The sequence below is a fragment of the Rhea pennata genome, chromosome 9 (genome assembly GCF_028389875.1).
Source record: "Rhea pennata isolate bPtePen1 chromosome 9, bPtePen1.pri, whole genome shotgun sequence".
In the NCBI taxonomy this organism is placed as follows: Eukaryota; Metazoa; Chordata; class Aves; order Rheiformes; family Rheidae; genus Rhea; species Rhea pennata.
This window is the reverse complement of record NC_084671.1, coordinates 24523064-24542555: the sequence shown is the minus strand read 5'-3', so window position 1 is coordinate 24542555 and position 19492 is coordinate 24523064. Positions and strand designations below refer to the sequence as shown.

The following is a 19492-nucleotide window of genomic DNA, read 5'->3' as shown; positions in this document are numbered from 1 at the left end:
AGACTGGTCAGATCTTCAAAGAGCTCAACTCTAACTCAGGCACATAATTGAAGTAGACAGACTAAAACAAAACAAAAAACACAGCAAAGCACACACTGAGATAATGGCACGTGTCAGTGTCCACACAAGGCTCAGAAGGAGAGCTGAGAGGGAAATACAGGCCACAGGGACACCTCTGGGATGCACTGCTCCTGGCAGGGGCACCGAGCCCCATCGTTTCCACAGCCTGGCCAGGAGACGTCCCACACCTCACAAGGAGTCTGAGCGCCAAGTGCTCTGCAAACTCTGGCCAGGGGCACCAAGCTGGGAAGGCACTATGGGCAAACCATCAGAAAATGCTACATACCATTAGTAGAAGATATAAGCTTGGAGGTGGAGAATCGGCTGTAGAGTATCCTCTCTTTCAGTGGAAAGGATAAAGGGTCCCAAGGGATCTGGTAACTCAAACATTTACATCACAGCAAACAAACGCTCCAGCTCTTGCAGATGTCTGTGAAGGCCTGTCAGACAACTGTGCAGAACGAGGAAACTGCCCATAAGGAAATGGTTAAATTGGACCAAAAAGGCAGGAGTGAAAAAGCTTGGCACATCTTCTGAGGGTAAAGCTACAAACACCATTTATTGAAAGTCTGGATACTAAAACTCAATTTGATAGAGTTTGAAGACACAGAGTAGGCCTGCTGGAGCGCCCAGCTGCTGCTGTTCCCCTCCACGGCAGGGCCTCTGACAGGGACAGATTCCTAGAGCAACACGTCCCCTGCCACACCGGGGACCGCTGAACAACACCAGATAACCATACAACACAGTTCAAACAGGTGCATTTACTTGGAAATAATTACACTCAAAAAAAAAAAAGAAATCATCTTTCCCCTTTCTTAAAGTTTAAATGATGACAATGTTGTAAAAACTGAAGGTGAGGCATTTTTATAACTATTTCATAGTTAAGAAAAGGTTTTAAACCATCATCTCCCACTAACCACTTGCATTACCATTTGCCACCTGCAGTATCATTTACTTCACTCATTACACTACTGATGCTATGCTTGGCCGTCTCATCCTCTACTCCAAGTTACTTCTACTAGTTTTCACTCCTAATTGGCAGCTTCAGGAACTGGAAGATATGGCTACTTGTGATGGACAGAAGTATGGAAAAAGTTGAACTGAACGCGTAACTGCTGCTTTTTTTTTTTTTTTTTTTTTATTTCCTCAGAACCAAAGTCTGCTCCATACAGAGACCTGAGAATAAGAGATAGGCCCTGAATATCTGTCACTTGAGAGGTTAGCTTAGATTGCTTTTAATAGGCTGTGGTACTCATAACCGGTTTTAAACTGACAGGGGAAAACGATAAAGAGAACGAGATCTATGTTTCCAAGCTCACATCAAAGAGGAGCTTTAGAGCATCAGTAAAAGGTTGTCAAAAAAGGAAGGCTTTACCCTGGCAAAACAGGCTTCAAACAAACAAGAAAAACAGTGTCTCCCCAAACAAATTAGCCAGATGGGGAAAACATTAGTCAAAAAAGTATTTCACACAGCGCACATCTGCCAAGATGCACAAAAAACCCACAAAAAAAAATCCTGCCCAAAATAAAGCCACGCAACACCCAGAAAGCCCAGTTACAAAGGAGATGGGTTCTGCTGCATCAGGAAAGGATTTTGAAGCGCTTATGATTCTTTTCTGCACTGTTGCCTCCGTTAAAGCAGGCGATCGGCTCCCATCACACAGCGCGGACTCCGCTCCACAACAGGGGTTTCTCTTACGAACGGTCTTCAAGCTTCCCTTTGATCCTTGCCGCTTTAGCCGCCGTGGCACCACCAAGACGTATGTCGAATTGTCCTGCTGCACCTGCCTGATGTTACCCCTCGGGGATCCCTCCGGGCAAAAGGAGGAGCCGCTTGGCACAGCGGGTGGTGAACTTCTGGAGCTCGCTGCCACAGCAGGTTGCGGAGGTGGGCAGCATCCAGCAGCTTTGAAAAGGGATGAGGCAAATTCACGGAGGACAAGTCAGTGAGGGGCTGCACAGGGACGTTGCCCCAACATCACCGTATCAGCAGCTGTTGGTGTGGGGAGTGCGAAAGGAGAGACTGTAGGACGGTGCTGGGGCCACATGCTCTTCCTAAACACCCTCCTCTGCTCTCACTGCGATGGATGAGCCATCTGTCTGACCCAGTCAGGCATTTCTTACACTCTCTAGCAGCAACTACTGGCCACCAACGCCTCCAACACACCTATGGGAGCCAACCAGACACTATATGGACAGAGGAAATCAGCGGGAGTCCCAGAGCCCTGCTTCTGCACCAGTTAGGTGGAAACCTGCAGCCCAGTGCACTGGGCATTGCGCAGAGATCTAAATTAGGGTCATCTCCACCTTGCTCGATTCTTTGAGCACACTTCAAAGTCTAAAGCATGGCGTCAGCACAGTGGGTAGAGCTGGGGTAGCTGGATTTGCAGAGGATGACCTCTGCAAGCACATGCAAACACCATGATAGCAGAAAAACGAATCACCCAGCACACATCAGTTTTTGAGCCCAACGATGTGTTGCATGTGTGATTACTACAGAAATCACTGTGTGTAATTATGGCCATCTGTATCTATTACTACCATTTGTGTATTTATTCATGGTAACTGCATAGTAATTAGACATGCAACTGCACAAGCCCTTTAAACAACTAAAAACACACACACACACACACAAACCATGCTTCCCACCAACCTTCAATCTTCACCAACTATTCACAAGAATACATTTTCTCCATCCATTAGATGGTCACAAAAATGGATGCAACCAGCCTGTAGTCACAGCACGGCCCTGCTGTGGTTGTGAACTTTGTTTAAACAACTTCACAGCATTACGTAGCAGCGACTCAGAGCATGGCTACCTTTGAGGACATGACCACGGCATTTCCGCAGGATGGCACAGTACCTTTAGAGTACCTCAGATGACCTGGGGATTAGAAAGCACCTCTCCTAGCGCTCATGTTTTCAAGTCGAGATGAGGCTATTGGATACCTCCCACACAGACACGGCAAGTGTGTCCCACCTAGTGCCTCTTGCCGTGGTAGCTCCTCCTGCAGCTTCTGCTTCCAATGCAAACTCTTCATGCAAGTAACTGCAATCACACTCACATGGCTGCCATGCCTTGAAGCTTTATTGACAGGTAGTTCTGCCTTTAGTTTGGTGCTGTGCATTTAAACGTCAGGATGGAGTAGGAGGTTACATTTACAAATACCAAGACGTCACAGAGGAGGCACCAAGACCGGGACTGAGGTCACAGTGCTGTCTCGCTCCAACTGTCTACGACTACTGCTCCGCAGACCGCTGGTACCACCAGCGCTGCAAACACCACTCCCCTTGGACATCATAACTTCAGGCAGAAAAACCTGCTCCAGATTTTGGCTTATAACAATTCCTTATAATACAGGCTGGCAATGCTCTGTCTCCGGCTGAACGAGCACTTTCATTAGCTCCCCATCCCTTTCAAAGGGGGTGTTGGTGTGAAGGGGTAATAAGCTACAGGCCCAACAGCTCTGGCCATTTTTCATTTGTGATGGGTGGGGGAGGGGGTGTTAAAGAAAAAACACACACCACACATTTCAAATCATTATGAAACATTTGTGAAACAGCCTAAACCCCTCCTCTCTACACTCATGAAATGCTGCACTTGGAAAGCCACTACAACCCAATCAACTGCAAAATGCTTTCATCATCTGACACCACACACTCTTTTGAAGCAAATACACCCTAGTTACCAAGTAGCACTAGATAACTACAGATTTTACTTTGGTTCCTCTAGAACTACGAAGACAATTTTCCCTCTTTGTTTTTATTTTTATTATTTTTTTAAATGTATAGCTGTAGGTGCGGGCTGACAGGCTGCAGCCTGAGGTGGCTCGTCCAAGGGGACCTACCAAAACCCTGTGCTTGGACTGTAACAGGCATTGACCAGGTAGTCCGTGGCTGATGGCTTTCTACATGGTAGGACGTCTTCAGGCACCACTGCCGCCAGCTCCACGTTTCTGCAGTCGCAGAGGCGTGCGGACCGCTGCAGCCCCGTGCCTGCCTGCAGCCCTTCAACTACTGCAAAGGATCTGGGGGGGACCCGGGGCCAAGGCACACGGTGGTGACCCACGGGCAGCGTGAACAGCTCTGGGCGATCCTGCTGCAGGCCCACGCCAGCACCCCTGCGTGTCAGACAGGCCGCTTTACACACCAATGCTTTCCTTGCGCTCTTCTCCAAGCCCTTACTATTTAGCCCGTGCCAGACGCAAAATTAAGTTGCATGCGGCTATGGTTTGGCACAGTACCTTATTAACTAAGAAAAACACCTCAGCCTCCCCCAGACACGAGTGCGACAGAAGCAACACCGCCTCCCTCGTTGTCCCCCGCGGGAGGCAGAGGCCCCGAGCGAGCCTCGCGGAGCCGAGCCTCGCGGAGCGCCTGCGGCCCCGGGGGCTCCCGCCGGCCCACTGCAGCCAGGAGGAGCCGCTCCACCAGCGGAGGCTTCCCGGGGGCATTTTCCCCTCCTGCAGCTTGGCCACCTTGGCCTTCCTGAGTAAATAAGTCATCTGAACAACCCCCTGCATCCTCAGCCCCTCGATCACACGAGAAGCAGCGAACGTGCTGAGTTAAGCGCAAGGTAAGCAGTATTTTTATTTGGTTAATTAGGATTGCTCATCAAGTGGAGACAGAGTGATTTAATGCAGAACTGGTACAGGTGGTTATTGCATAAGTACATTCCTGCATATTTGGCTACTTTAGGAATATTTTTAGTTAACAGTTTCTCCTCGGCTAAGGCAAGCCATAGAAAACAAAGGAAGAGAAGTTTCACATAAGGACACTGCCGAATCTCCGGCCCGCCAGCTATTCCTTTCTTCAGGGAAGATTTTAAATTAAAAGCAGATTGTCTTCATTAGCGTTACCAGAAGCCATGTAACTGCCAAAGCTGACAGGAACACAACTGTGATTTGCAAATTTGGCAGGCATCATCTTCTCTTTCTACAAATGTGGCTAATGCCATTCACATTAAGGGGGCTTTTGTGGGGGACACTGTGCCCCTAGGAGGGGGGGAAAACATCTCCGGAGGAGCAGTTTAGCATGCGGGAAGAGATCCCGCGCGCCCTAGCAGTTATTTTGCGAGAAAGCCCTCTGCACTGACTTTGTGCTGAGAACGGGCAGGCAGCAAGAGCTTGATGGCCGAGAGGAAGACAGCAGCCCACCTGCAACCCCACTTCGACACCATACAGCCATACGCGATCTTTCCATGAAAGGCTGCCAGCCACTTCAAAGCCACTCAGTACCATTTCCCTCTGAAATCTCCCTATTCTCTTTACTTCACTGTAGTTGAAAAAGCTGATAATACACTGATAGGAAAATTATGTTTCTACTGAGAGCAACTGTGTTTGCAGGCTTCACGGTCTGCTTCAGCATCTTAGCCTTAGTGACGAGGGAAAACTTTGGTAGTATTTTTCCTCTTCCAAATTTTTGCATGGATAGCTGCAGAACTGGTCCAAGCTAGCAAAGGTAGAGAACTGAGTAACCTGTAAGTACACGGCACACGCTCAGCAGCATGGCACAGGAGACCACAGCACCTTGGGCTAATCTAGACTTGTGTCTAAACACGTTATTATACCTTGCAAGAAGTAGTTTAACACTGTAAATATTACCAGAGTTGCAAATGTAAAGGCTGTCTGCAATAATCAGGATTCTATTACATAGGATTTTATTAGACACTATCTTATAATCAAGATAAAAATAGCTGGCTACATAGTAGTCACTGGTTTCCCAACCATCTGAAAATAAAACAACAGATAGAGTGTAATTCCAGGCACGGAACCAACTGAAATAATATTAACCTATATTCAAGGCTGCAAAGGTAAAAGCTGTACCAGCTAACCTTGCCTCTAACCTAGAGTTAAATGCCACTGTCTCTGCAATTTTGGTTTCTATCTTCAACAAAACTGGAGAATCCAGTTTTATTTTTCCCTGAACATACAATTTTCACTCTGCAGCCCAACTCCTTTCTATCTCGCAGTGAACACGGTTCATTATCCATTTAACTAAACACTAAATAATGAGTGAAAAATAATTAAAGAAGGCATACAGAGTAAAGGAATTTATTATTCCCTGACCTGCTAAGTAAATTGTTTAGATACCTGCAGTCAATAAGTAATGATGAAACAAAACAACAACAACAACAAAATAAGAACACCAACAGGCTCATAAAACCTGTTCAGCGAGGCCCATGTATCTTTATTAGGTTGACCAGCATGGCATTTTAATCAACAAAAACCCCTGCCTTTACCCATCACGAGTAACAGAGGTACAATGTGGCCCTAAATTATGCTGTTACTGTTTATTATTCACATATCACAGGACTGATGAAGATTTATGGTCCCATCGTGCCAAGCACTGTACAGTGAAATATAGTGAAACAGTGAGATATAGTACTCCAGGATGTTACAATTTAAAGATAAATCACAGAACCAAAATATTACAATTTAAAGACAGGAATGCACAGATGGGAGTTGGAAATACAGACAGATTAAGCAACTTGCCCAAGGTCATGCCAGACGTGTGCTAGAGCAGAAAATTGAACTTAGATCTCTGGAGCACCATCACAGGTTGTCTCACAGATGAGAACATTGCTTCTCCTCTTTGATTTTCACTACATGCCATATTTCACAGGCTAACCAGTAAATTCAGAAGATATGAACACTGCATGGTAATACTGGAAGGATTTCCTTTCACCCCTGCTCCTCCCAAGACCTTTATCAAGGATGAAACTTTACCTACACATACCCCCAGTTTGTCAGCATGTGGCACGAATGCAACACGACACAGAACTGCAGAATAGTTTAAGCTGGAAGGGCCGCCTGGAGTCACCTAGTCCAATCCCTTGCTCAAACCACAGCCAACTAGGATCTTGTCCACTCAAAATCTGAACAGCTTCAAGGACAGAGATCCCACCACCCTCCTTGGGCCTCTGCTCCAGTGCTTGATTATGATCATGCTGAAAGTTTTCCCATGTATCAAATCAGAATTTCCCCTGTTCCAACTTGTGTCTGTCACCACCATCCTGTTCCCACGTACCCCTGAACCTGGCCCCGTTTCCTCTATTTCCATTGTAGATAGCAGTGGGATTTCCCCTAGCTGCCTTTTCTTAAGGCCCAACAAACGTAACCTTCACAGCTTCTCTCTGCATATTACGTACTGCATCACGCTGATCATCTCAGTGGTCTCCTCCGGACTCACTCCAGTATGACCATGTCTTTCCCACACATTGTAGCCCAAAACCAGATCCTGTGCTCCAGTTGCAATCTCACAAGTGCTGAGTAGAAAGGTATAATCACTTTACACATTTTTTTTTGCATAAAGCATGCAAAAGGTTCATCTTCTTTAATTGATTTTTGTATTTTTGTGCATTTTAACCACACAACCCCTGCATCCTTCAGTTCACAAGCAGCACAGAACATTACCTTTGCGTACCACTCCTAGGAGCTTACCGCTACGCTTCTAGGGCTCTCACATAGGCACCCTGGAGTTTTAGAGCCACCACTGCTGTGGTAAAGAGCAGTAGAAAGGGAGGCTTCAGATCCTTTTTCTCTAGCTGGCAAGAAGGACAGCCCAATCAGACTTAGTGACACGACACGCTCCGAAGGTGTTGGCAATAGCAGGATAATACAGGGGACCACAACGCAGGATATGCGCACACCAGCACGTATATTCAGGAATGTTAGTTGTAAATCACATCACAGACTTACAATAACATTAAAAAACATTTAACATATGCCTGTGGCAGAAGAGAGTCAGCGCAATGCAGACAGCAGCGTTCCTAGCTGAGACGCACCTCAAGGTCCCGGACAGCTGACCCGGGATCCTGTGGCAAAGGATACTCTCTCGTTAAACCCAGCGGCCGTCTTCCCTGGTTTAATATTGAAACATGCCTTGCATCTGAAAGCATTTGCTCTCTGTTTCTTTTAAATGAGAGCCAAGTCACAGTGTAATCTTTGCACCTGTGAAGATTTATTAATGGAAATTGCATTTTAATCAGCCCTCCAAAAGTGCTCTCCACGTTTGTTTTAGGCTTCCCCTGACAGCCCTGGCACCCGCGGGCGCAGCGCAGGCTGCCGCTGCCCTCCTGCCCGGGACGGGGCAGCCCGCCGCGGGGCCGGCACCGCTGCAGCAGCGCGGACGGAGGGAGCGAGCCTGCACCGCGCGTGTCACGTCCCCCGCTCTGGCCGCGGCGCCCTTTCAGGCGCAGGTTGCTCCTGATGCGAAAGGCACCTTTGCACCAACACTGGCGCTGACGCAGCGGAGCCTGCTCGCCTGGAGACCATGCCCCGGCTCTCCTCCGCCACGAGCCCGGAGGTCGCCACCACGCACCCGCCAGCGCTCGCCCTTCGGGCGCCGGTGAGACCTGCTGCGGGCCGCAGAGCGACAAGCGGCCGTGGGGATCAACGGAGAGCAGCAAAGAGCAGGCGCCCGGCCCAGCGCACGCCTGGCGCGGGGCGGCCGTCGCCAGGAGCGGCCGTTCGCTGGCCCGATTTGGCTGACGCTTCCCATGCCCTGCAACACTCGCCAGGGAACCAAAGCTGGCCAGCAGCTGGCAGCCCCTGCCCTGCTCTCCCAGGCCTCCCTCCAGCTCCGCGGCCCAGCCCCGCTTCGACGCCCGAGGCGATCCTGCAGCGCAGCACCCGTGCGGCTCAGAGCAGCAAGGTCCGACCAGCGCTGCCACCTATCACCGCCCAGCACGAGCGCTAGGGCGCAGTTCATTGAAGCCACACTTCCCACGCTCAACCTTTTCTGCTCCCAAGGTTGCTTCTCAGCGACTGAACTCTCAACTGACCAAAGATGAAACACAACTCCCCAAGACGCAGCGGGCCCAACAGCGGCTGTTCCGAGGCGCGCAGAGCCCGGGGACGACAGCGCGTCCGAGGGCCGGCCTGGAGGGAGCGCCTCCGTGGTGGCAGCCCTTCCCCGAGTCCACAGCAGATGGGTTTCGGGCTCCGGGTTGGCCTTACCGAGTCTCTGTAACACGAATACCGGCCTCCTCCTCCTGCAAGACCTCCCACAAACCCAGGCGGGGAGAGGGAGGCTTTCCGCAGCGCTGGTTTGGTGTTCTGACACAAAGCCAAGCAGATGTTTGGAAAAAACACAAACCGGTTACACAACCGCTTGAACCTCGCGCAGCTGCGTCGGGGCGAGCAGCTACACCAGGCAGGAGCAGCGCCGCGCTCCTCTAAGGCGCGTCCACCTAGGGACCTCATCTGCAGCCCAACAAAGCAAACTTCCCACGAGCTGTTGGAGCTATCGCGTCCCGATTTAACGTTTACGGGAGAGGAACCCGAGCTGCAAAGACAAACGTTGCTGCAACAACATGAACTCAGAGCAAAAGGGACTGAAGAAGCTTCTTTTGTACACATATATATTTTTTTTTAAAAAAAGGAAGATTGACCTTAAATTTTTGACAGCATTTTTCTTTTATATGCAACATTTATAACAAAAGGAATATAACTGGCTTTCAACTTGGGTAAAACTAGAGCTCTAAGAAACACACCAACCAAATTATATGGTATAGTTTTACAGTCCTATAAAATACCAACTTTTTTGCAAGCCAAAACTATTTGTCATGCAGTATTTGCATTTTAGTCATATAAAAGATTGAGTGTGCACATAAGTACTATCTTGTTCCTCCTTGAAACCACAGTAAATACTTTTTTTTTTTTGGTTGTTTTCTTAGTACTTCAGAAGAATGCATGGCAATTTTAAAAAATTGGTTTTACTCATGTTGCTAGCACAGGAGTTCATAACAGCCGGGTAATTCTGCACTTTTGATTCATGCTGCATTGTATATGAAAAGGCACAAAAAATAAATTAGTTTTATAAGCTCTGTACAGTCAACGCAATTGTGATTAATGTATTTTCTAAAACACAGAGCCAGAGCGTTGTGAACAACTGCCACACAGCACAGTCTGCGTATTCAAATCATTAGGAAAAAAAGAAGTTTTCCATGTCTCAAAAATTCCAATGAAAACAGGAGCACATTATTGGGCAGAAGTCGCTGCCCCAGCTCACAGCTCCGTTGTGTATAGACAAGTGTTTTAAGTGCCTACAGCCTGAAGCTTCACTATTTTTTGCAGAACTGAATCTGGCAATAGAGGTAACCCGATTCCCTGGGAATCAAAAGTTACTTAAAGACAAGTTTCACCTGTCATGGACATAACATGTTCTCAGCAGCGAGGTGTCAGAGTACATAGACATCGCAGGAGAGGGCAGGCAGTCTGTCCTTCCCACATAATAAGAAACGAAGGAAAATCCTGGCTTTCAGAGTTTTGAACTTCTCTTTTTTTTTGGTAACTTTGAAGGGAAATGTTCTCATGCAACAGTAACTAAGGCAAATTTCTGCCAACAAACCTAAAGGCAACAGAAGAACCTTCAAGTGAAGGCTACCTCAGGCCTTTGCAGTGAGAGGGCATGGCCACCCTCCCAGCCGTTGGGGAGATACAGCTGGTCCTCACTGGACAGACGGGGAACCAGGAATGGGACTTTTTCCAGGCGGATGTGAAGATGAGACTCCTTGACTTGCTCCATGTCATATAAATGGGTATAGCATCTGCTCCACCATGCTGCCCACTGGACCACTCTCCTCCTCACAGCTGTGCTTGGTAGCAAGCATTTGTAGAAGAAGCACCAGAAAAAAAACATATTCCGATTCTGACCTGACTTGTACAGGTGGAAACAAAGAAGGACTTGCTTCAGATTTGTACAAAGAAAAATTCAATGCATGCACAAAGTTCAGAAAGGGTGAATGAAAGTCAAGCATGAAGTGGCCTCCTCTGAGCTTTACTGTCTTGCTACCAGAAGTAACACTTCCGGCACTTCTATGGATTTACACCCTGCCATGGGAGAGCAGAAATGGCGACCATGTTTGCTATGTGCATTTTGTAGCACAGAGCATTCACGGGGATACCGGAGGACCTCTGCAAATACCAAAGGCACTCAGAGCTAAGCAGCAGCTGCAGAGCACCCTGAGCAGTAGATGCTGGCGGTGCAGCTGGCCCCAGAGCTCTGCCGTTGCTGTGCAGTGTGCCTCAATGAAGACAATTTTCTGCGGGGGCTTCTAGCACAGCTCCTCCGAGCAGGAGCAACACGTGCAAGTACCATCTTGGACACCGCTTACAAGAAAGCAAATCCCGCACAGTGGCGATGCATGCCCCATTAGCTACGTTAGCAGAGCCCGAGAGCAACGCTTTCCTGACACTGCTCCCTCCCTCTGTAAGGCTGCCTGCCTGCTAGACACACACCAAAGCACCACACGGCACGAAGAAGGAAGAACCTGATACATAGAAGAACGTGTGCTCAACAAGAGCCAGGGCAGCAAGCGGAAACTGAAGCTGATTTTTCAAGGAAGCCTGCAGATTTGCACACTGCTGCGACATCTTACTTGCCTGCCCAGCCAACATTTCCAGCCCAGTACCAAAAGCCGACATAAACGCTGTCCCCTAACCAGCGACACTTGCCAGTTCCCTTCCCTCCTACCCTGTCGCTCACTTCACACCTCCAACACCTGAGCTGAAAGCATGCTAACGCCTGATCCCAGCAACTCCATCAGAGACCGAAACCACAGCACTGGCCCCAGCACAGCGCAGAGGCTACAGCAGGCAGCAGGATCAGGACTGTTCCTCAGACCAGAAGCCCTGTGCGATAGTCACCCAGCCCTCACTTGCTATACTATACCTAGAGCAATAGCAGGCTGCAGTAAGAGTGGTTCATACTCACCCAGGGCAGACCCCATGCTGGTGGGCAGGTGCTCCATGTTCTCCACTTTCAGGAATCATTGCTGTGATTTGCAAGCAAAATAAAACCCTCATCTCTAAATACATGGTTTTTTTCTTTTTTTTTTTTTTTTTTTTTTAATATGGGAGTTTGCTGCTTCTCTCCTCAGCCTGCTTTTGGTTAAGTCAAAGCACACTTAATTATTGAAATTACCCAGAGGAATACATCTGCCCAGTCCCAGCCATGGGAGATGATCGTACTGAAAGCACAACAGAACATTAAACCAACTGTTTCGTGGTCCCTGCCAAAAGCCACACATCTCCCATCAGACACCTCCTGCCTGCCTGGAGGCTGACTGCCTCTGCTGCTACGCAGAATGGGGCAGCCGCAGGGCAAGAAGGCAGCAAGGAGAGCCGAGGTGAGCTCCAGAGTTTCCGATAGCAGGCAGGTCTCCAGCTTTGAGCGAATGCAAATTTTTCAAGACAAGAAAATATCAGGCTTAATCATGTTTTGCTTTGCCAACAAAAGAAGCTGTTGAAATAGTTTTGTCAGACACCGCTGATAAGGATAATTAAGCTTAGTCATCCATATCACAGTGACAGAAAGGCAGATTCTCTAAACAAACAAAAAACCTCCACAAGGCACAAACCCAAAGAATATCTAAGTGCATAAGTTTCCAGATTTCAAACACAAAGTAGAGGAAGTGCTCAGTCCACTAAGACAGCTGCTCATCCGAGGCTGTAAGTAGGTCCTGTAATTAACCACTAGAGGGAGCCCATTTTTCTCCATAAAAGTAATTTTCATAATTATTTTGTGTGCACACGTTTTGCATTGAGAAATCAACAAAACAATCACTACGTGTAAAATATGCAAATTAATATGAATATAGATTTCAAGTAAAGCTGATATGGAGAGCGATCATTCAAGCAAAGCCTACTGTAGCGTTTTGTACCGATATACTTGCCAGATGGAGAAGAGGCACCAGTTAGTGTGTTCTGCTTCACTGAAAGTGGCACTCTAAACCAAGCAGGCTACAAAGGCCATTCCAATTTGCCCTTAAATTCATCAGCATAAACACGTTGATATTGCATTCAGGATTTCACCGTATACTAGCTGCCCTTAAGAAATCACACCTGCATTTTGTAATTACAAAGCAAATATAACAACCTCCAAGAGTGCTGGAGCAGCAGAGGCTCCTCTTTAACTCCAGGGTTAAAGATCCTTCCCAAGTTGATGAAGAGCCCCATTCAATACCATTTCCCTTACAAAACACAGTTAAGTGCCCAAAAGGACTGGGAGATGAAAACAAATGATTCTGACTCCTTTCAGCTAAGGAGCCAGGGAAGCACATGCTTGAGATGCACAACTAGATGAGCAGTGATACCGGGTGGAGAATTCCTGCTGGCTTTACTCTGTGCTCTGCTCTTCTGTTGCTGCATCACACCCCTCTCCTACATCACCCAGTTCAAGCCAGAGAGGAGGCAGGTCAAGGAAGGACTCACTTTGGGGGTAAACAAGCAAAAGCCTAGCCTAGACAGAGAGCAAGGACCAAGCCTATCCATGGCAAGCAGAACTCACAATGCTCCTCTAGCAAGCAAGGAAACCATCTTTGCTCAAGCTGCTAGCACCCAACATCAGTCATCCCAAACTACACCGTCTGGGCAGTAGAGAAAGCTGGACGTGTCCCCCAAAGCATGCTATTTCCTGCAGTGCTGTTTTTCCCCACAAGCTATCCCATTTTCTGTAGCAATCACGGAAGGGGGAAGAGGGTAATCCAACCAGGAGCTGCAGCACTCCCCAACACCCAGGAACCCTTTACTCACGTTAGTACATCTTAAGGAAGCCAAGACCGCCACTTTCCCACACCCAAGGGGTAGGGAGTATTTCCCTCAGCATTCAAATCTCTCTTCTAGGCAGACCTTCACCTGTGAAGCCGACTGCGCATGCGTTCGTTGGGATTACTAACGTGAGCAGGCGCTGCTCTCATGTTTGGGAGTTTTGCCATTGACTTCAAAGTGATGAGACATAACACCTTGCATTTTCCCACAACCCATTTAACAACAGCTAGTTACATATTTAGAGTGCTCCAGTGTGTTAAAGGCACAGCACAAACACTAGCAAGAATGCCAAGAACCCCTTTCTTGGCGTTCCCTGAGCAACCTGGTGGGCCAAGAGTTTATCCCTGCATCAGATCCCATCTCCTCGCCAGCTAGTAACAGCATCTACACGACTGCTGCTGTAACCCAGCTGAGCCATCAGAAGCAGCCACTACCTTCTGCTGAGCTGTAGAGACTTTGCATTAGTCATAATCTTCTTAAATCATAAGAAAGAACGCGGATTAGGAAGTGTAAAGCGTGCTGTAAACGTGCTAAACCCAACTCAAGGCCAGCCGTTTTGGGGCAAGTCCGCGCCACTGGAGCAAAGGATCCCTCTTTGGAAGCCGAGGTGCATTTGGGGGTGCAGCAGCGCATGGTTTCAGGGGGTCCAGGCACCAGGCCCACATGCCACGCAGGGCCAGCTGGCTTCAGGAAACCCCAGCACAGGTCCATCCCTGAACCAGCGTCCTCAGTGTTTTTTTAACTTGGCCAGAAGTTGTTGTTCGTGAATACGCAGACATTTATAGGCACCAGTTCCACCTGATTTGACAAGACTCATCCCACAGAGTACAGCCCCTACAGTCAGCAAACTTAAAGGCTAGTTTCAACAACTTAGCTAAATGATAGCTAAACATTTCAAATGTGCGCTGAAAATTATGACATTGTACAGTATTATACTTGGGGAGGAGGGGAGGACTTTGCAGGAAGGTCTTGAGAGTCTCCCTTTGGGGGACAGGGAAACTAGCACTAATGCCCACACCAAGCTGCACAGCAGCTAGCAAGCACGCATGGCAACACCTCACCACCCTTTACTATTATTATTACTGTCATAGTAAAGTATATTGATCAATAAATAGTTTTAACCATAAGGGAAAAATACTACAGCTATAGAAATAGGCATTCTCAACGATTTATAAGTTAGAAGATACACTTGATAGTTACCAACAAAAATCTAAGTCTGCTAGCTGTTTTAAGTACCAGGCTTGTAATATCATTATCAGCAGTTTTTTTTTAAGGTAGAAACTTCCTCCCCACACACTTTCCATGTGGTATTCCTCTAGTTTTTATAACACGTATCCAGGCAGTTTCCCCCGCTCACAGTACCAGAGATGCCCAGAAAGTGTAGTTTTTACCATCCCTTGCTAAGCAAGTAACATTTAGAAAACCAAACTCGTGGCTCCTGGAGATGTTGCTGTCCCCAGTTACTTCTTGTTTTTGCACCTGCACAATCTGCGGGCACAAGGATTGCCTTGTGACACCTCACGCCCGTAACCGCACTTCACGCGATCCTGCACCGCTGCCCCCGTAGCACGGTCGCTCCACACAGCGCCTGACCCAGCTCCGCTAATACCTGCGGACGTTTAGTCTCCCAGGTACTTTCTGGGTGGAACACACGACTGCTGAGGCGTGCACATTTGTAATAACTAAGATGCAAATTCATAAAAAGCCACCTTCCCGCTTAGCTGAATCCTTATTCTGTTAATAGCAATGTTTGGAGGATTTTGATGTTTTCCACTGTTTAACTTCAAGGACTGCATGTCTGATTTTGGAAATTCGCTCTCAGCTGCAACTTGACAAAGAAAGCATTAATTTGTTCTCGTCTCCGCGGCGCTTACTCGGTTCAGCCTTTCCCAGTCACGGGTCGGGCGACGAATTGCCTTCCCTGGAAAACTCCCCCGCGAAACGCCCGGCCCGCGGCGCCCCCGGGATGTCCCCGCAGGCCGGCCCGCGGCGCCCCCGGGATGTCCCCGCAGGCCGGCCCGCGGCGCCCCCGGGATGTCCCCGCAGGCCGGCCCGCGGCGCCCCCGGGATGTCCCCGCAGGCCGGCCCGCGGCGCCCCCGGGATGTCCCCGCAGGCCGGCCCGCGGCGCCCCCGGGATGTCCCCGCAGGCCGGCCCGCGGCGGCACGTACGCCTGCGTGCTCCGCGCTTTGTCTCGGGGAGGAGGACGCTCCCGCAAGCGAGGCGAAAGCGCTCGGACCCGGGTCGCGACTCGGTTGCCGGAGCTCGGGCGAGAATAAAGGCGCGGGCAGGGCGGGGGGCACGAGCCGCGCTGCCCCAGGCGCGCGCAACGCCGCCCGCCCGCCCCGCCGCCCGCCGGCGCTCGCCACAAAGGCGGCGGCGGCGGGGAAGCGCCAGCGCCAGGGCAGCGCGCTCCGCTCCGCGCCGCGCCGCCGCGCACCTGCCGCGGAGCACGGCCCAGCCCGGCCCGGCCCGGCCCTCCCGGCGCGGCGCGGCGGTACTCACCGGAGATCTCGGCCTGGGGCACGCCGCCGAGCCCGAAGCCCTTGGCCCCATACAGCTGCCGCACCTCGGCGCAGCTCCTCGCCTTGCCGCCGCTGTCGGCGCGGGCCGGGGGCGAGGCGACACACAGCAGCCACAGTCCCCACGGGAGGAAACGCATCCTTCTGCGCTGCCCGCCACCTGCCGCGCGCGGGCACCGCCGGCGGCCCGCCGGGCCGGGGCCGGGGCCGGGGCCGGGGCCGGGGCCGGGGCCGGGGCCGGGGCCGGGGCCGGGGGAAGGCACCGGGCGCCGCCGCGCTCGCGCCCCGCGGAAAGCGCTTTTGTTCCTAGCGCGGCCGCATGCCCCGGGCAGCGCCGCCGCCGCCGCCACGCTGCCGGCTGCCGAGCCGCCGCCGCCGCGCCGGGGCCGGCGGGGCGGGGCTGGAGGGGGGGCGGGGCCGCGGGGGGGGCGGGGCCGCGGGGGGGCGGGGCCACCGCCCAGGCGGCGGCTCGGCACCACCTGCGCGCCGGGCGGGGCTGGGCCCAGCGGGGCGGGGCTTCCCCCGGCGGACGTGGCATCACGGCGCCCGCGCCAATCCCGCGCGGGGCGCCGCCTCGCCCCGCCCCCAGCCCCGCCCCCCGCGGCCCCGCCCCGCCCCGGGGGTCCGCCCGGACGAGGGGGGCGGGCGGGGGCGGCGCCGCCAAACCCAGCCCCGTCCAGCGGGGTTTTTTGTTCTGAGGGAAGGGGAAAGATGTTCCCTTCCCAGGAAACTGCCTAATGATTTCCTGTGAAATTCTCCTAATTAGATCACCCGTGAGATACAGCCCAGGAGATTGAGAGGACCTGACCGCAAAGGCAGGAAAAAATCCGCTAACGGGTATCGTAGTAACTCAGACGACGCTCCTGCGGCCAGAAGTTTCCAACGCGCGAGTCGGATGAGCCCGAGCCATCTCCCAAACGACGGCTCCCTTGCAGCGCACACGGGACTCGGGGGCTCCGGACCGTCGTGAGCCCCCTGCCCACCTCCGCCGCGCACCCCACGCAGGTTTGCAAGCTCTCCCCGGCTCTTACACAGCAGCCTCCGAGTCTCTTCTAAATGCTACTAAGAGTTTACACCGAGCGAGGCGTTGTAGGGCCGTGGGTAAGAGCCTGCCCCCCACACAAAGTCACAGTCTAGCGCGAGGCACCGCTGGCGTGTGCCCGTGCCAGTCCTCGCGGACCGCAGTGACACTGGGGCTCATCAGAGCTGCGCCAGCGACGCACAGGTTATAAACGCCACGGAGGCGACCGATGCAGTAGGTGCCTCAGCTCGTGAGGTTCTCCCCAGCTTGTTACATCTGACCTTGAAGCTTCCTTTGGGGGCTTTCCAGAGCATGGGAAAAGGCACTGTTCCTGAAAATACGTGGGAAAATCTGCCACGGATGGATGTAATGTCCAACCCACCCTGTCTTAAAAAAAGCTCTTTTGTAAATGCATGAGTACCGCACGTATTAACAGGTTTCTAAGTACATTATGTGGCACAAGTTTATTTCAGCCCTTACTCCTGGTTACTTATTGTAATTTATGGCCATAGCTTTTTCCCCACCGCAGGCTTTGAATATAGCACTTACAGACCTACATCACAGACCTCATCTAATCAACCCAACTACAATAACAGCAGACAACCAGCAGAAAACCAAAGGCCTCCATGCAAGGATATATCTTGTGAGGAGTACAGGGAAGGCAGGATCGTTGTTCCTCCTCCTGGTTCCAGAGGGAAAGTCACGCAGCTACGGGCGCAGAGCTGGCGCCGCTCTCGCTCGGGTCTGCCGAGGGCACTGGACCCCAGAACGCAGCCTGGAGAGCCAGGACACTTCATCGAGCGGAAAGGCAGAGCCGCTCCGGCGGATGACCCAGGAGCCCAGGCGGGACCCAATTTTCCCGTTTCCTCCTGCGTGCCAGAGGGGGGATCCTCGCTTCTGTCGTGCACCCGGGGCCTGCCCCGGCTCTCTGACGCGCTCTGCTCGTTCAGAGCCACCCAGCTGCGGCCGTGGCGAAGCACGGGGCTACGCGCCGCTGGCGCAGACTGCACCGCTGGCTCCCAAACCCCTTGCAAGAGGCAGAGCCGTCGCTACCGGCTCCGCCACGACTAAGTGACCTTCAGCAGGTCACTTCCCTGCAGAATAGGGATGACAGCGTTTCTTACCTGACCCTGTCCCTGCGAGGTGCTCACGTACTACCCTAATGAGAAGCTCAGTGCATATATCATACTATATATAATGAGAAGACAGCTTAAAAATAAAGCAAGTTGGTACAAGCTGTGTGATACAGAAGCTCTCTGTGAGTCCCTATAGGATGCAATTATAAGCAAACAAATCTCCAGCCAGTCATGAGGCATGACTGTGTGTGATGCTGTCGCTGGGAAGGCTGCGCACACCCAGGGTTCGGGCTGGGTACATGCGAAACAAATTGAAATCAGCATCTTCAAAGCATCGTGATGAAAATGTATTTTTATATGCATTATAAATTGGATTTCTTCTGTGTGCGTTTGAGGATCAGATCCACTTTCTGAACATGCTCAATTAAAAGAATAGAGCTTGGCAAAAAGCAAAAGAAAGATTGTCCTGCAACTCCCAGAAAGAGCTGGAATTGGGGCAGAAAAGAAAGAAAAAAACAAAGCACAAAATGAGTAGACAAAACGCAGAGGAGAAAAGCACGCAGCCAGCCAGGAGGGTAGTCAGAGGCAGAGAGAAAATCCATCCTGCTGTGGCGATCGCCTCTTGTCAGCCCCGACAAGAAGTGCTGCCTGCTGACGAGCTGATCCGAGCATTACAAAGAGGTGAGGAGGAGGAGGAGGAGCCAAATCGCCTGGCACACGCGGGGAGCGCTACCCCACAAGAAAGGAGGCTTCGTAGAGCCTCCGCTTTCGCAGGTTCTGGTCCCTCTTTGGTTTCTCCAGCACTTCCCAAAAGTTTCGCAGTGCCATGGACCTGCTGCTTTTCAAACCGGTGCAAATCAAGAGCTGCAGAGGCAGCGAAGCAGTTGCAGCCCCCAGACCTCTGGCTGGCTCCACGGTGGACCTCCGCTGAGCTACGGCCACCGAGCATCTGACTGCCAAAGCGGAGCAGCAAAACCCCAGGTTCCCTGTCTACTTGTGCTGTATCTCTGATGCCACAGGAAAGGAATATAACACCCCCCCCCCCCAGGGATGCAGGGCTGTGTTTACCTTTCTCACTGTGTGCATCGGATACAGAGCTGACAGGGACTGGGGAGGGCGAACGAAAGGATGCGGGAAAAGCTTAGGTGGCCTATAAGTTGCTCTCCCTCACTCAGCTTTATGCCACATTTAACTCTGCAGAAGCCTCAGAAAATCTTGCACCTTGAGATCAAAAGGCTTCATCAAAGTAGGAATAGGTCAG

The 19492-nt window shown here is 51.1% G+C and overlaps 1 protein-coding gene across 1 annotated transcript in view; it reads right to left on the bottom strand.

The window, feature by feature from the left end:
• The window catches only part of GPC1 (glypican 1), a 165503-nt gene extending 149190 nt beyond the window's left edge, over positions 1-16313 (bottom strand). Inside the window, exon 1 of the mRNA XM_062582842.1 lies at positions 16118-16313. Coding sequence (XP_062438826.1) covers positions 16118-16274 — 157 coding nt within the window. The 5' untranslated portion in view covers positions 16275-16313. The remainder of the gene's footprint in view (positions 1-16117) is intronic.
• Between the last annotated feature and the right edge of the window lie 3179 nt (positions 16314-19492).